A 15,090-nucleotide genomic window follows, 5' to 3' on the forward strand; every position below is an offset into this window, starting at 1 on the left:
TGTGTCCCATGCAATACAAGAAAACTCTGTGCTCTCATGCCAGCCATAGAAAGGAATTTCAAAGAAGCATCCCACAAATGAGCAGGAGAGAAATGTGAATTAATAGTTCAAATACTAGGAGAGCCAGTTTGGTGTAGTGGTTAGGAGTGCGGATTTGTAATCTGGCATGCCGGGTTTGATTCTGAACTCCCCCACATGCAGCCAGCTGAGTGACCTTGGGCTCGCCACGGCACTGATAAAACTGTTCTGACCGAGCAGTGATATCCGGGCTCTCTCAGCCTCACCCACCTCAAAGGGTGTCTGTTGTGGGGAGACGAAAGAGAAGGCGACTATAAGCTGCTTTGAGCCTCCTTCGGGTAGAGAAAAGTGGCATATAAGAACCAACTCTTCTTCTTCTAGGATAAGTAGCATTGGTTCTGTGTTCTGTTCAACTACTCCATAATGTGGTAGGCAGGATCTTGTGGTATGAGCCAGACAACAGTTCTCTAGCTAGCTGATAAAAGAACTGAGGACAGCCCATTGAATGTCTTGAAAATGTACTGGTGTTACTTTGAAACCCAGACTATTTGAGCTGTTCATTGTACCTGCTTGTGATGCTAGAATAAAGATGCTGCAATATTCTGAAATGTACTGTTTCACTGTAGTCCATTCCCAAACCATGTTCTCTGACCACAACAGATTTCAGCATTCAGGATATTACTCTCTTACCTGGTCCCAAGTCATAAACATGTAAAGTGACCTACATACACACTATATAGTAAAGACCAACAAAACTTGTTAGCATTAGCAATTTTTTATTTTCCTTTTTTGTTGCATAGGAAATGCAGTACTTGCTTCCAGTAATCGTATTGTAATGTGAGAGGGTGGTAGCACTAATGGTTGAATACAAGAGTTAAACTAATCCACACCAGCTCAAAAAACCTGCAGAGATTTAGTCGAAAAAAAGAATGGATTGCCCACAGTGATTCTCAACCAATTGCAAATTTTCACAGAACACAGTAAAACTAAAATGATAACTATGAGAGTCAATACAAAGATTCTAGAGGCACAAGGGGCCCGATTCATAAAGAAAGGTAGAGACACAGGGGTATTAACATGGGGTTCATTGATTTTGGAGCAGATTGTTCGTATGTCCACTGGAAGTGCTTTGATAACACCAAATGGAAAATGCATATTAAAGTATATGACTTCTAGAACTGAGTGAGCTGATGAATGCCTGATTGTGCAAAGAAGCCATCAGCAGGTGCATTGTAGGTACTTCGCATTAGATGAATGTTCCTACTAACTTATTTTGCAAGCCTGCAAAATAACTGCAAAAGTATGATTTCCTGCCTTCCTACAGCAGAAACAAAAGAAATGGTACAGAGGGGATCCTGCTCATCCAGCCACATAGCTTTATTGAGTGTTTGTGCTCTCCAAGACTACATTAAGATCACTTCTCTACTGTGAATTGACAGGCTTTTCTAGCTTTTGCCTACAAGCTACTCTTGTCCTTGGAACTGTGACTATTCTGGCCATCTTCCTTTCTAGCCTGGAAAAAAATAACTGATTTGAAGGATGGCTATACATGAGGAGGCATGATTGTTTGGATGAAACACCTAATGAAATCCTGAATTGCAATGCTCTTTGTTCCTGGACAGATCCTGAAAGGAAGTGCAAAATATATGCAAAAATTCCAGCTTTTTTTATAACCGAATTATATTTTGTTCAACAGCACAATAAATGTCTCATATCTGTGCAAAATGCAGACTGAGAGTGCAGTCATCAAAATATTATTCCCCTTGGTCTCCTTTGCCCTTATTCATGTCAAGTGATCTAGATATTGTAGCTATGGGATTAAGTCTTGCTTCCATGATGTCCCTTGGTTGACAAGAAATCAATTTCTCACAACATGCTAAAGTTTATACTTGTCTTCTGGGAAAAACAAACTCAAATTTGAATTTAAAAACACACCCAAATCCTATGTTAATGCCTAGTGACCATTCATGAATCGGGCCCAAAGTTCTTCATACAGTTTTCTTTTGAAGAAACAAAAGTTGCAGTGGTGCATGAAATTAAACAGCCATATGAGGTTGTGTTTTGAAAGGTTCTTCAAAGGTTGTTTTAATATTAGGAGGTCTGGTGTGAAGAAAGGCCAAGCATGGGTACCTGGTTTAAATACTGTACATTAAAAAAAAACATTTCCAATGTCAGTTCAAAGTTTGAGATTTGTCCCTTAATTGCAATATGTCTTATTGTTCTTTCAGACTGAGCTCCTGAAGTTCTTATGGAAGCTTGTAAGCAAAACTACCCCACACATGGATTTCTGTTTTCAAACCCCATGCCTGCCTTCAAGAATAAAGAATGCCCCCCAACAAAAGTAATACTGAATTTGAAGTAAATGTATATCTCCAACATACTGAAAACACCCAAAATCAAGAAAAAACAGAATTTGTGTTCTCAGTGAAATATCTTTAAACCTATCTGACAAGAACCAAGTCAGGAAAAAAAAGACTAACATAACTTTGAGTAATATTCATACAGCTCACTAAGCATTATGGAATAGCATGCATTAATATTGTACGGTTATTTTACATCACCTATATCAGAAGATTCTGACAGACAGCGAAGGCTACTGGTGTAGAAAAATCTTACTTCAGAAGAGCAATATAATACAGATTTCACAGGCACTACATTTTTAATATATCAGGTATTATGCTGGTTTTCTTATATTTCTTTCTGTCCTAAAGCTGGCATTTATAATAATGACCAAAAAGGCAAAGGATTGAAGTAAACGGAAACTAGATATCAAAGTTGATATATTTCTTTTTTTTTCTTTCAGATTTATATTAGTGCATAGTTCTCATGCAGATAAACACTGCTATGCATTTACATTGTTGGAAAGCAGAGTGAATTGAGCCCAAGTTGTCACATTTTTGTAAATCATTTTGCCAGCCTGTAATAGCACCATGTAATGGATTTGCATTAAACATTAAATTGATTTCAGAATTGGTGACACAGTATTCACTACAGTTAAGTGCTATGGAATAGCTTCAATGTTACCTGCTATATATCAAAGCAATTTTCATCCCACTGCTTTTTTATTGGAAAAAATAAAAGGAAAATGTACTCGATACTAATTAGACTATTGCACAGCCTTGGACTTGATGGTGGTATAGCTGGGTTTTACTGTCAAACAGTAATACATGCATTGACTTCAAGACAAAATTGGCTTTGGAAGCTTGATTTAATGGAAACCTCGCCTGGTAGGCAGAGTTCATTTCATGAGATCTCCCCCAATAGATCTCATGAAGATGAGTTTAGTTTAGGTGCCATTGAAGCTCTCCTTACATTTTCATGCCGGTTGTGGTTTGCAATGTTTGTTCTATGGAGGTCTTCTACCAAAGGAAAATAATTCAAAAAGATATTTCTAGAGACACAATGCAAAGTATAGTACTGACATTCTTTAAAAGATCACAGGGGAAAACATTGTTTTATGCCATGTATTTGGGTTTGTTTGTTTGTCTTTGTGTGTGTGTACGGTAAATGTTAACACTGTCACTACAAAGCGGCAAAATATATGGAACAGAAAGGAAATAGTGAAAGAAAACTAGGTAGAGGGATATTGCATATTCCTGTGGGCTGACTGAATACAGTGGAGTTGAAAAGTTTCTATTCTTTTACTCTCTTAAGAGAAGGAGCCAAGATCACGATACAAACAAGGTATACCCATGGCTCATTAGAGCCATTAAAAAACACACCATAAAATATGGTAAATAAATACAGTATTGCAGAGGTGTGCAGGGTGACATTAGGTGAGGCCCAATTTTAATAAGGGATAAAGATAACAAATATTTAATAGTCAGAGTCAATTCATGGAGACATATTGTTGTTTTGATTGTAAGGGGGAAGAAGGGGGGAAGTCGATGTTTGTGCGTCTGGTGGTTTTCAGAGAAAGGATCACAAAGAAAAGTTGGTTGCACAATGAATAGAAAGCAATTTCAAAATGGGCAATGCAAATGTGAATCTGATTATGATGTGTGATTCAAGCTTATTTCTTTATTGTAGACTGCACACCCCATGCAGCTGTGTCCCCTAAGGTCTCCATTCTCTGTTCCATTTTGAGGAATAAAACCTTGTTTGTTCTCCACACCTGAACAGATCTGAACTGCTGTGTTTCTGCATGATAATAAGAGGAACCAAAATTTAATTTAGTGTCTTTAATACTTTACAACCCCTGTTGGTAAACACCCTTGACCGCCTACCTAATGTTTAAAGCCTTTTAAAACAATTTGTTTTATGCAATTCTGATCAGAATTCCCTAACTTTACCATCTTCAAACTTAATACGATAAAACACCTTCAAAAATACAGCATATCTGTAATGTCCATTTACAATGGTTCTTCAGTAGCCTATACTTCTCAAGCATAGGAATATGCTATACTATTGAGAAAAGAAAAAAAATAACTGTATTTAAATACATACAAAAAGGAAACAGGAAAGTTTTTAACTTAAATCCAGTTCCCAAAGGGGAAAAAAAGCAATTCTATGAATGCTGCCTTTATAACGAACAATCAGAAATTCCACTAAGCTAATTTGACAGAAATTTTCCTCATTTAAACAACATTACAAAAGTCCTGCATTATAAAATAGGGTAGAATAAATCAGTGTAATCAATAAAACTATACAACATACAAATTACATCGCTTCTGAGTGGGCAGCTTTGATTCTGTCTCTTTGCGGCCATGACTACGACATGCTCACTAAAAACAACTAACTGCCCAAACTATTGCTTAGTTTGTTTTGTTTTTTTAAAAAAGGGTGCAATTTTGTTGTATATACAACCAATTTACTGGTAATACCTTGGCTTATAGCAAGGTTCTGACAAAATGTTTGTCTAGGCTTTTTTCCCTTCACTGTGAAGCACTGAAAGCTGCTAATTTTTTTATTTTTTATTTTTTAGTGCACATATGTCTTAATAAAGTAATGCCCTGCTAAGTGCTATAGGGAAGGCAAACAATGCTGGCTAGTGGATGTGATACCATAATACTAACAATTACACAATACAACAGAGCAAATGACTACTCAACCACTTATCTGACATATATGAAAATTCAAAACATTTTTTCCTTAAATAGAGAATAACCAGTAAACAATTTTCAGAACTTGGAAGTTTTAAAAACGTGCATATAAAAATGGGCATTATATACTTTTATTGAATGTGGATTGATTGCAATCTGCTAATAAAAATGGGTGTGGGAGCTGAAGAAAAAGGGAGTTTTTTTTTTAAGGCTTGCTTGTGAAAGGAACAGTTGTAAAACAAAACTTGCTTGAAGCAGGGTTCAGCTTAGTGCTTCACAGTTTGACTGCTTCTCTAAGAAGAGCCCTTCCTACATGTGCATTCAAAAATCACCCCCCCAAAAAATTACAAACACCTAAAACACACTGCGTCAAGTGCAGCACTGACTTTGGTCAAATAAAAAAAAAGTCAAAGAAAAATTAAGAATTGCTAAGCTTTTCTTCTACATGATATAAGCAGGTATTGCATATTTTCATATATCTGGGGAAAAACAAAAACAAAAGGAAGACTCCAAATAAAATGTAAATGCAGCAACATCCAAAAATACTGATAATCTAGCATCTACAGATCTCAGAATAGCACTGCCACTGACCGTACAGGACAAGAAAACACTACCGCTATCTGTGGAAACAACTAACATTCTACTGAATTCTAAGATGCTGAAACTGACAATGGCTGACATAAAAGTCACATTTACAAAAAAGTGTCTCCAAATGCTTGACTAGGGAAAAAACCCTTTCAATATAGGAACATGTGCAACAATTCCACAAATAATCGCTATCCAGGGCAAGGCACATTGATATGGAATTTTTTTTTTGTTTCGTGCAAATCAAGAAAACAAAACAAAAAAAATTAGTTTCAGGGAAAATATGAGGAGCAAAGTGTCTTCCCAAGAAATTCAGTTTACTTGATTGTATAGGACAGTAGTAGAAACCCTTCTGAAGGGCTGAACAAACATAGTTTAAAGGCAAGTGCCTGGATTAGGGATTACAATATTGTGTCTTAATGCACTCTACTTTACCCTACATTAACTATATAAAAATTAGTTACTAACACTAGAACATGCAGAGACTTTCTCTGATTAGCTGGACTTGCCAACCAGAATGTATATATATGTATAATATAGGAAACCTTCTTAAAGTTGCATGGGAAGCAAAGGGGTGCTCCGCTGTCTGATAGAAAAAAAAAACTTGCATTTTTCCTATTTTTTTTCTTTTTTTTTATACATAAGATACAGGACATTTGGGGTCCAAACTTTTTTTCCAGGGTACCCTTCATTTGAACTGGCAAAAGATGTAGAATCAGCATTTTGTCTTATTATTCTGCTTTTACAGTCCAGAAAAAAATACCAGTTCAGGGTCACAAAGGCTTTTCATTTTCTGGACAGCTCTCTATTATTCTCTCAAGGGTCACAATTCAATCCAGGGCTAGGTATGCTTAAACCCACCCAATGGGATGAAGTACACCTAACTCAGAGCCGGGCTGTGACCAAGGTCTTTTGAGAAGTGATATTCCCTATATTGCTGGAAACACAAAGTTTGTCAGAATTGGCATTATGTATTATAGTGACCTTTAGCTTATAAAATTAACAGGTATTATGATTTAATTTTAATTATGTGCTTTGATAACAGAAAATGATTAATTAGCATTTAATGTAGATAACATATTGTGGTAAAAGCACCATTAATTTGTTTTAATTTCCTTCAGTTTTAAAGGGATACAAGTTTAACAATAAAAAACATAAAAAGCAAAAATAGCTCCCCCTTTTTTCTTGCAAGGCTGTTTTTTACCCCAATAATTTAGAGTCCTGGGGTGGTAGGACTTGGAAAACAAAAATAGAATTTTCAACAATCTCTATCTTACAAAGATATTTAGCTATCCAATGAAATTGCACTTTTCTCAATTCAAAATTCGATTGTTTTGATTGATTCCTGTCAGTTTCTATCAAAACAGACCAACTTCCCCATTTCCATGTGAATTTTATGCAATTGTTGAAAATTGTCAAATACATTTAAGTGCAGCATTTTAAACCTTTTTCTTTTTTCTTGTGAATAGCAGTAGATTGATGCTTTATATTTCTCTGCAACTTGAGTGAAAAATCAACCTGTTGATAATGCTCTTATGAGTCATGTTACCTATCTAACTTCTGACTGTAAAATTAAAAAAATCCTGATATGTTACAGAAAAACATGCCCCATGTCTGTCCTGTAAACTCTACGTTGCAGAATTCAGCTATCACAAAACTCATCATTTAAGTCTGTTTCTCATGATCTCTCAAGAAATTTCACACCTGTATGGGAAATAAATCAATGAAAATACTGTAAAACAACCAGGCGACACATGGAAAGTGTTATAACAGCAAGTCAGTAAGCAGCCAGCAGGCTAGCTCTACTACCCGGTGTCCCTAATGCTCACACTACCAATTGAAACACTTCAAAAATTATGAAGCCCAAACATTTCCAGCACCATATGAGAGATTACATCAGTCAGTAAGGTATTCTTTTTTTAAAAAAATCCCCTCCTCCCCCCACGTTACGGCCATTGTCAATCAACCATAACTTTTTGCCGTTTCTGAGTATGATCAGTTTGCTGTTGGTATCTGTTCTTTGCCCCTTCCACGGATGTGAAGTAACTGCGCTGTGTTGCTGCTGCTTCCATGTTACAGAGTTGGGAAGGGGTCAGGTGGTCTGTCTGGTGGATGGTGGGAAGCTATGAGTTTTATCCCAGGTACCAGGACTGCATGAAAGAAATAAAAGAGAAAGGAAAGAATTTGTATTATGTGTGGTCATTATCAAGGAAACTCTCATTAGCAGTCGGCATGCTGTCTCCCCATCCAACAATGCTGAAGAAACTTCAAAGCATAACATCAGCTACAGAAAGTCAAACTGCAATCAATACCAACTTAAATAAAATATATACAATGCCAGAAGATATACAAATGCCAGCAGATGGAAGCACAACAGGCAGAACCTCTATGGCAAGGTACACCTAGAAGAAATCTACAAATAGTATAAGACCGATATGACTGTGGCATGTGTCAAGGCAAATGGTCTTATATCTCTGTCTTCATTTGTCAGGAAATAAAAACGGATATTTACAAATAATTACATAACACAACAGGTAATTTTTGTATGGTTGCTCAACCAATAGGTCATCAAAACTGCATTGCCTTTTGTTACTTAAATATCTAAGTGCAAATCTCAAAGAATCTAACTGAACGGCTTCATAAAATGAACAGGAACAGAATGAAAGACCCTGCTAAGAGAAACAGACTTCCTCCATTCCTATTCAAGATGCATTTGATGCAACGAAGCCTCAGAAGAGGCTGGGGGGGGGGGATAAAAAGCAGTACTGTGAGCTCTCCGCCTCACAAGGAATTCAGACGCTACTTGTAATATTAGAAAAAAGCTGGTGAATCCTGCAACATTCCACAAAACCATTAAAAATTAAGATTCAGTCATGTGAAGATTGTGGCTAAACATAGTTTCCTATACTTTCCCCCACAACTAATCCACACGCTGGACTCTATGCATGTCTTGAGCACAGTCAGATTTTCTTGAGAACATTATCAAGATTTGGAAGGGAAAGCACGTTTTGGTTTCCCACAGAATAATACTTTCTACAATCATAGCACATGTTATCTGCTAAAATGGCAAAGGTTACAGGTTAGTCTATATGTTAAAAGTGCTACAATGTTGCTACCTAAAATGGTCTCTGTAAGGTGACTGTGTCAAGGTTTGGCTATAGCGTGTGGAATAGTTGTGCCAAAAGGAATGCTCGTGCCAAGAATGTGAGCTTAAAATATAACTCAGTTGGGTTCAGTGAAAGTGCTAATTTTTGTCAAGACTCTGTGAATGAAACAAGAAGACTGCACAAAAGTTCTATGAAATTAAGTTCACACGAATGACGGCACTCTATAAGATACTGTGCAATGGGCACAGACATCAATCAAGACAGGCTGGAGTTAACCACTCATAAAAGTGATTTTTTTCCCACTCCCTTCTATAATTTTTAGGGCACATAAGTTTTTAGGCTTATTTGTTTCTCATTAACTGTTTCTGAAAAGCCACTGAATCCATATATGTAGGAGCAGAATTAATGCAAAACAAAAACTTGAGTCTAATTTTCAATTCCGATTCTGCAAATTACTTTCATCTACATCTAGATCATGCCTGCGACTTTCAAATGAACAAGTGGATACAATGCCAAACTTCATAATGAGATGATACACGAAGAGAAGTTTTGTTACATGTCCAGGCCACCCTTTCCTCGTAATCAAATAAAACAATTAGAACCTTACTCTTCCTATCTGAAAACTGCCCCAAATTCTTATGTTTGGAAACACCTGCAATTGCACTAAACTTCTCCGTGCCTTTCACTTCTGTGTGCCTAGTGGAGTCTTGTGCTGGTGTGTAGATGGTTGAAATGATTCATGCAGGAAGTTCCACACGGCTATGCCTCATTGTACATGGAGAAAGGCCATGCGGAAGCATTTTTCAGCCCCTTGCATATTGGAGGGTGAGTAACCCAACTTTTGAGTGTGTTTCACAATTGTTATGATAATTTTTCATCACATTCTTAATAAAAAAGTAGCTCTTGGTTTTCCTCTTTTACCTATGTAATGCTTTTATAAGACTGCCTGGACTGTGACAGACCCAAAATCAGAATGCTTCATGGCTCAGCAGGGATCTGAACTCAGGTATTCCTGGTAAAAGTCTAACACATTATCCATTATGCCATACTATCCAATCATCCAATGTTGATTCCTTTTACCAGTGTATGATAGTACACTACCTCTTCTTCTTTGCATGATGGCAAATTAACAGCACTCCTATCCCTGTAGTTTACATCTGCTGATAGTGACCAAAGAAGATCATTCCCTGTAGATATGAATGGCAGAAACTAGTGCTATTACTGACACAATTATTTCCCAGACAAAACAAACTTGCCCCAATGCACCTGGTATTATTAAAATTCAAATTGCTTATTATAAAGAAAAGAAAAAATCCTGCTGGCTTCAAGACTGCATGATTTTGGCTTTGGCCATGTGTCACAGAGACTGGTTAAATAAATACTGGTAAAATTGGGTTGGCAAGAGAAAAACTGTCGGTTTGGTTGCCTAGTTTCCTTTTCATCACACTGTCTAATTTTTGGTCTTTCACAAAAACCCTTAGGTATCTTCGCTATCTTTTCTCTACAGATTTTATAACCTAAGATTCAGAATAGATGTAATTAAATTAAATAGCTTTCATAGGTAGGTTTTTGCTTAAAATTTTCACTTAAAGAACAGGGAGTTTGGGAAATTCACTAGGTTAAAACAGAGTGAATTGGATTACCCTGCCAAAATATTGTCTGTTCACTCTGAACAAATGAGTGTACTCTCACCATCTGAATGCTTAAATTGGAAAGTGCTTAATAAGGATGATTCTTGCACTTCAATCCTACCTTAAGTTACAATAACCTGCTCTCAAGAGTTTTTATAAGCCGAGAAAAAGATTCATTGCATCATGGTGAAAGTGTATACTGTAGTCACCAACTCCATGTCAATGCAAAATGTGACCCTGACAATTGGACCAGGATCACAAACATTTGTGAGTACACAAATGTTTAGTCATTAATACCCTAAGGGTTGCTCTCCAGAAACCAGAAGTTTTAAACCAAAAGGTCACTCCTTCCTCAGTTTTCAGACAAGCTATAATCAGGACCAGCCTACTTGCTAAATGTCACCATTGCATCTTGATTATCCTTCTTATATTGCTATTATTCGTGCAGAAATCCTACTACTGAAAGCCACACAACTACTGAAAAAAGGCCCATTTAAAGTAGGCAAATTTTAAACGATTAGAAAACAGCACCATTTACTTTAAACTAATGTTAAAAGTAGAGATCAAATTCTATTTAATATTTTAGTGGTTGCTCCAAAATTAATGGGACTTAATTGAGACTCTGATGTGGCCTGTGTCATTTAAGGACATGTAGCAAAAGTTTTTGAAACTCCTTGTGTTCTTTCAGAATGCAGCTTGTGCCAGTATTTCTTTTCTTAATACTCAGTACACATTTTAGACAGAAGGGGGTGCACTTCTCCATGCCACTTTTTTCCCTCTGCTACTCACTGCATTAAGTTTTTTTTTTAAATCTGCAGTGCTTCTGCACTCCTCTCAAAAATGAAAAAAGAAGTTTCTTCACCCATCTTACTATTCAGTGTATGCCTTGCAGACAAGGTTACCCCAGAGCAGCTCTGTAATCCTTCACTGAAATAGGCTTTATTGATTGCTCTGGTCTATTGTTCCCTTTTCAAGTCCCCCAAGTTCAAGTTCATCCTGGTGTTACATCATGTCTGGTTGCTATGAGCAACCAGACAGACCCAGACGTGACTATCATTAGCAAGAAACACTCTGCTCTCCTCCCACCAACCTTCCAGTGGCTCTGACGTAGCAGGCCCACTGCAAACACATTGAAGTATTTATTCAGCCTAATTTATGACCTACCCAACAAGCGAGACCCCCACTCCAAAACCCAACGCTGTTGTATATTTAATTAATCAGCCTCTCTCTGGCACTTGGGAAAGTTAGACAAAGGGCTAATTATTGTGTTGCACTCCCCACACTTTTCTTTTTAGTGTAGGGGAGGGGGAGCAAGATATTTGCATGGGAAAGAAAACTCACAAGGCTAACGCCAGTCACACCCTCTCCCAATAAACACCTTTCTCCTACTCTCCTGCCCTACTGACATCTCATGAAATACTTTAGCTGCTTAAGGGAATTAGAAAAAAAACTCTGATGTGAATGTAACTCCTTCAGAGTTGGTATTCAGTAACACAAATCAATTCATGACATGTTTAAATTTAAATGCTAACCACACACTCAGAGAGTTACTTTAAAGGTTAGTTTTTAATCAATAGAAGTTGCTGACTCTGGGATTTTGAACTGCGCACTGCAGCTCTCGTGCCTTTGTCTAAGCCTTAACGCTTTCAAACTTTTTTTTTTATAAGATGATTTTAGCAATGATTTGCAGACAGAGTGCTATTGTGTTCTTGACGAGCAACATGTCAATATAGGAGTAGAGTTACTGGGCACAGGGGGGAGTGTCAATATGACTCCTGCACACACTGCTTTGCTCCCAGGACAAAAGGAAATGGAATTAACTGTTTCCTGCCCACTGGGAAACTTTAAAACTGGCTTGCAAACATTTGATCATGTACATACAAGTGAACACCAAAAGTGGCTTTCCACGACATCTGCACACAGTTTTAAAATAAAGATTAAAGTGCCCAAATGGGTTGGTGTTTAAATGTTTGTTCTTTTCACACAGCCATCATGATGCAATCTTCTTCCTTCTAGAGGAAACAAGAATGCACTTACTTTTTGATCTGGGGTTGGTTTTTAATATTAATTCACAGCATTTCTGATAAGAACATATGCAGCATTTCTTTCACGCTATTGATTATTTTAAATTTCCACCCCCAAATCTTTTTATTCAGACATGGCCAATTATTTTCAGATTGTGCAGTTAAATTGTCCTTTAGATCAACTTGGAATTACAGTATGGAACGAAAATACATGAAGTTCCTAGGCATACACACCATCCCCAAATACATTATAGATCTTCCTGTTAAAAAGCATCTATGCTGGTGCAATATTTTAAAATTATTATTAGGGACCATTTGAAACTAAAATGTTAACATTTTTTGACCACTATATCTGGAACATTTTATTTTTCTTCACATTCTCTAAACTAAACTTTGCACTAGCTAATCACTGGAAGTAATTCTCTATTCAGTTTTAAAATGGTATTATCCCAATACAGGACAGAACTGTTACAACTGCACATTTTATACTACAGCAACAATCATACAGCTGTGATCTCTGTTTTTGAAAACCTATTCCTTTAGTAGGTATGATACAGGCTGACTGGACTGAATAGTATCAGTTATGTAAAATTAGTGTAATACAGTCACTATTTTGTGTCATCTTAAAATGGATTTCACTGCCCTTTCGCTAGGGCTCAAGGTGAAACATCAAAAAGAATTCTGAAGTCCAGTACAAGATCTTCACTTTCTTTTCTCCAGTCAAATGAAGAAGTAATCTCATCAGGGTGAAAAGTGCTGACTAAGGATTTAATAAAGTGCCTGCAGATGTGTGTCATCTCTAAGGTATTCAACTCATGTAATGCAAAACAGTTCCACACCGAATGTGCTTATAAAATTCCATTTAACCATTGCTGAGCTCTGTTTTAATGTTCTCGGAGGAGCATTATCACACTCTCCCTGCCCTAATTTACAGCACAATGAAAGTTGAGGCCCTGTATTGCCAGTATCCTAAAAACCTAACAGTAGTAAGGTTTTATGAACCATAAACAATATCTACTTGACTGAATCCTAAACAGGAAGTCTGAAATGGCAATTATATTACTTTGAGAATGCCAGGCTATAGCTAAAACTAACTGGGAAAGGGTTCTTACAAAAAACAAACAAACAAAAAACCCCCCAAACCTGCTTTGGTTTTCAAAGAACATCTAAGTAGCACTAGTACTAAAGTTTAGAATACCTTAAAGAGAACAGCAATACTAAATTTAACTTTGCTGGCTATAGGAATAGGCCAAAAGGTTGCTACAATTTTAAAAATGACTGTTGTTTTATTTGGCTTTGAAGCTATATATATTCAAACTGGATCCAGACCAGTGCAAAAGAGTTCCCAGTATATAATGACATTTTAGACAAAGCTTCTGTGTTGGGCAGCAGAAACTGCCCCCCCCCCCTCAAAAAGTGAAACAAAAGTCCTCAAGGGCAAAGGTTTAATGCTGCAGAAGGCGGTTACTAATGTGCAATCCAGAACAGGGTGTGACAGCTGCTTTATTTTTCAAATCAAAATAGGTTATTAATGCATTTAAAACTCTTCTGACAAATTCCATAGAATAGTTTTTATTTTCCCCAGTATATTTTCGACTAGGGCTTTTTATTTTAAAAGAACCCATCCCCAGCTATTTAATTAGTCTTCTCTCCTTTATCTTTGCACCAGCTCTGTAACACAGATTAGGTTAAGGGATTGATACTAACATATGGTAGCCCAAAAAGTCATCCCAGAAACCAGGTCTTCCCTAGCCAAGCACGAGATCACAGATAGAATCTCATATAACTTTAGCTGTTGGCGCTGTAATACTGAAGTACTGTTTAAAGAAAGTCTAAAATCAGGTAGAGATATAGTTTTGTCAACAGAAATGACATTTTTAAAAATTGCAGACATCACAAGAAAGCTTTTGGTTTAGTGCCTTGCCTGGTTACCTGTGGTATGGAATAATTGCTTGCTGGAAATCTGATGAGTGGGCAAAAATTGACTACAGGCACTATCTCACTGCCCAAGAAAGCTTGATTTTTTTCAGCCTCCTTTTAACCTCAAATGCTGAACATTTGTTTGCTTTTAGAAAGCATTTGTAAGGCCACTTTCACCTCAGAAAACTGGGGCTCGAGTTGTGTAACAGATTGGAAAGAGCAATATAATCCATAACATGAACACACATACACAAACAAACAAACAGAAAAGAGAATTCCCATTGAGAATCCCCTGAAACATTCTTCAGGCTTCAAGGAAACCCAGAAGTAGTATGATTGTGCAGAAAATGGTTGGGAAACATAGCTGTGTACATGCCCACCTGGGCCCCCTCCCCTTCCCACTCCTTCCAGACCCATCATTAGGCAATTTGGGGAGGTGGGGGCTCACAACTTTTTTACCATTGAGAAACCCTTGAAATATTTTTCAGGCTTCGATAAACCCCCAAAATGGCACAATTGTGCAGAATATGGTTGGGAAGCATAGATATGTACACACCCAGCCCGACCCCTTCCCACCGTTTCCACACCTATCATTGGCCACTGGGGCATTTTGACATGACTCCCACCCATTCAGGAAATCCTTCCAGGACCATCAAGAAACCCCAGGGTTTCATGAAAGCCTGATGCTGGTTAGCTTGGGTAAATGTTCAAATGTACAATGCAATATTTCCAGCCAATAAATATTTGCTTAAATCCTTGGCAC

At 37.2% G+C, this 15,090-nt stretch overlaps 1 protein-coding gene across 13 annotated transcripts in view; it reads right to left on the reverse strand.

Annotated features, from left to right (window-relative positions):
• Positions 1-774: 774 nt before the first annotated feature.
• The window catches only part of NFIA (nuclear factor I A), a 592,830-nt gene continuing 578,514 nt past the window's right edge, over positions 775-15,090 (reverse strand). For all 13 annotated transcript variants that reach the window (XM_077333540.1, XM_077333532.1, XM_077333538.1 and 10 more), the window contains one exon: positions 775-7,795. In XM_077333540.1, the coding sequence (XP_077189655.1) occupies positions 7,778-7,795 (18 nt within the window). In that variant the 3' untranslated portion in view covers positions 775-7,777. The remainder of the gene's footprint in view (positions 7,796-15,090) is intronic.

This window comes from Paroedura picta, chromosome 4, assembly GCF_049243985.1.
Source record: "Paroedura picta isolate Pp20150507F chromosome 4, Ppicta_v3.0, whole genome shotgun sequence".
NCBI classification, from domain to species: Eukaryota; Metazoa; Chordata; class Lepidosauria; order Squamata; family Gekkonidae; genus Paroedura; species Paroedura picta.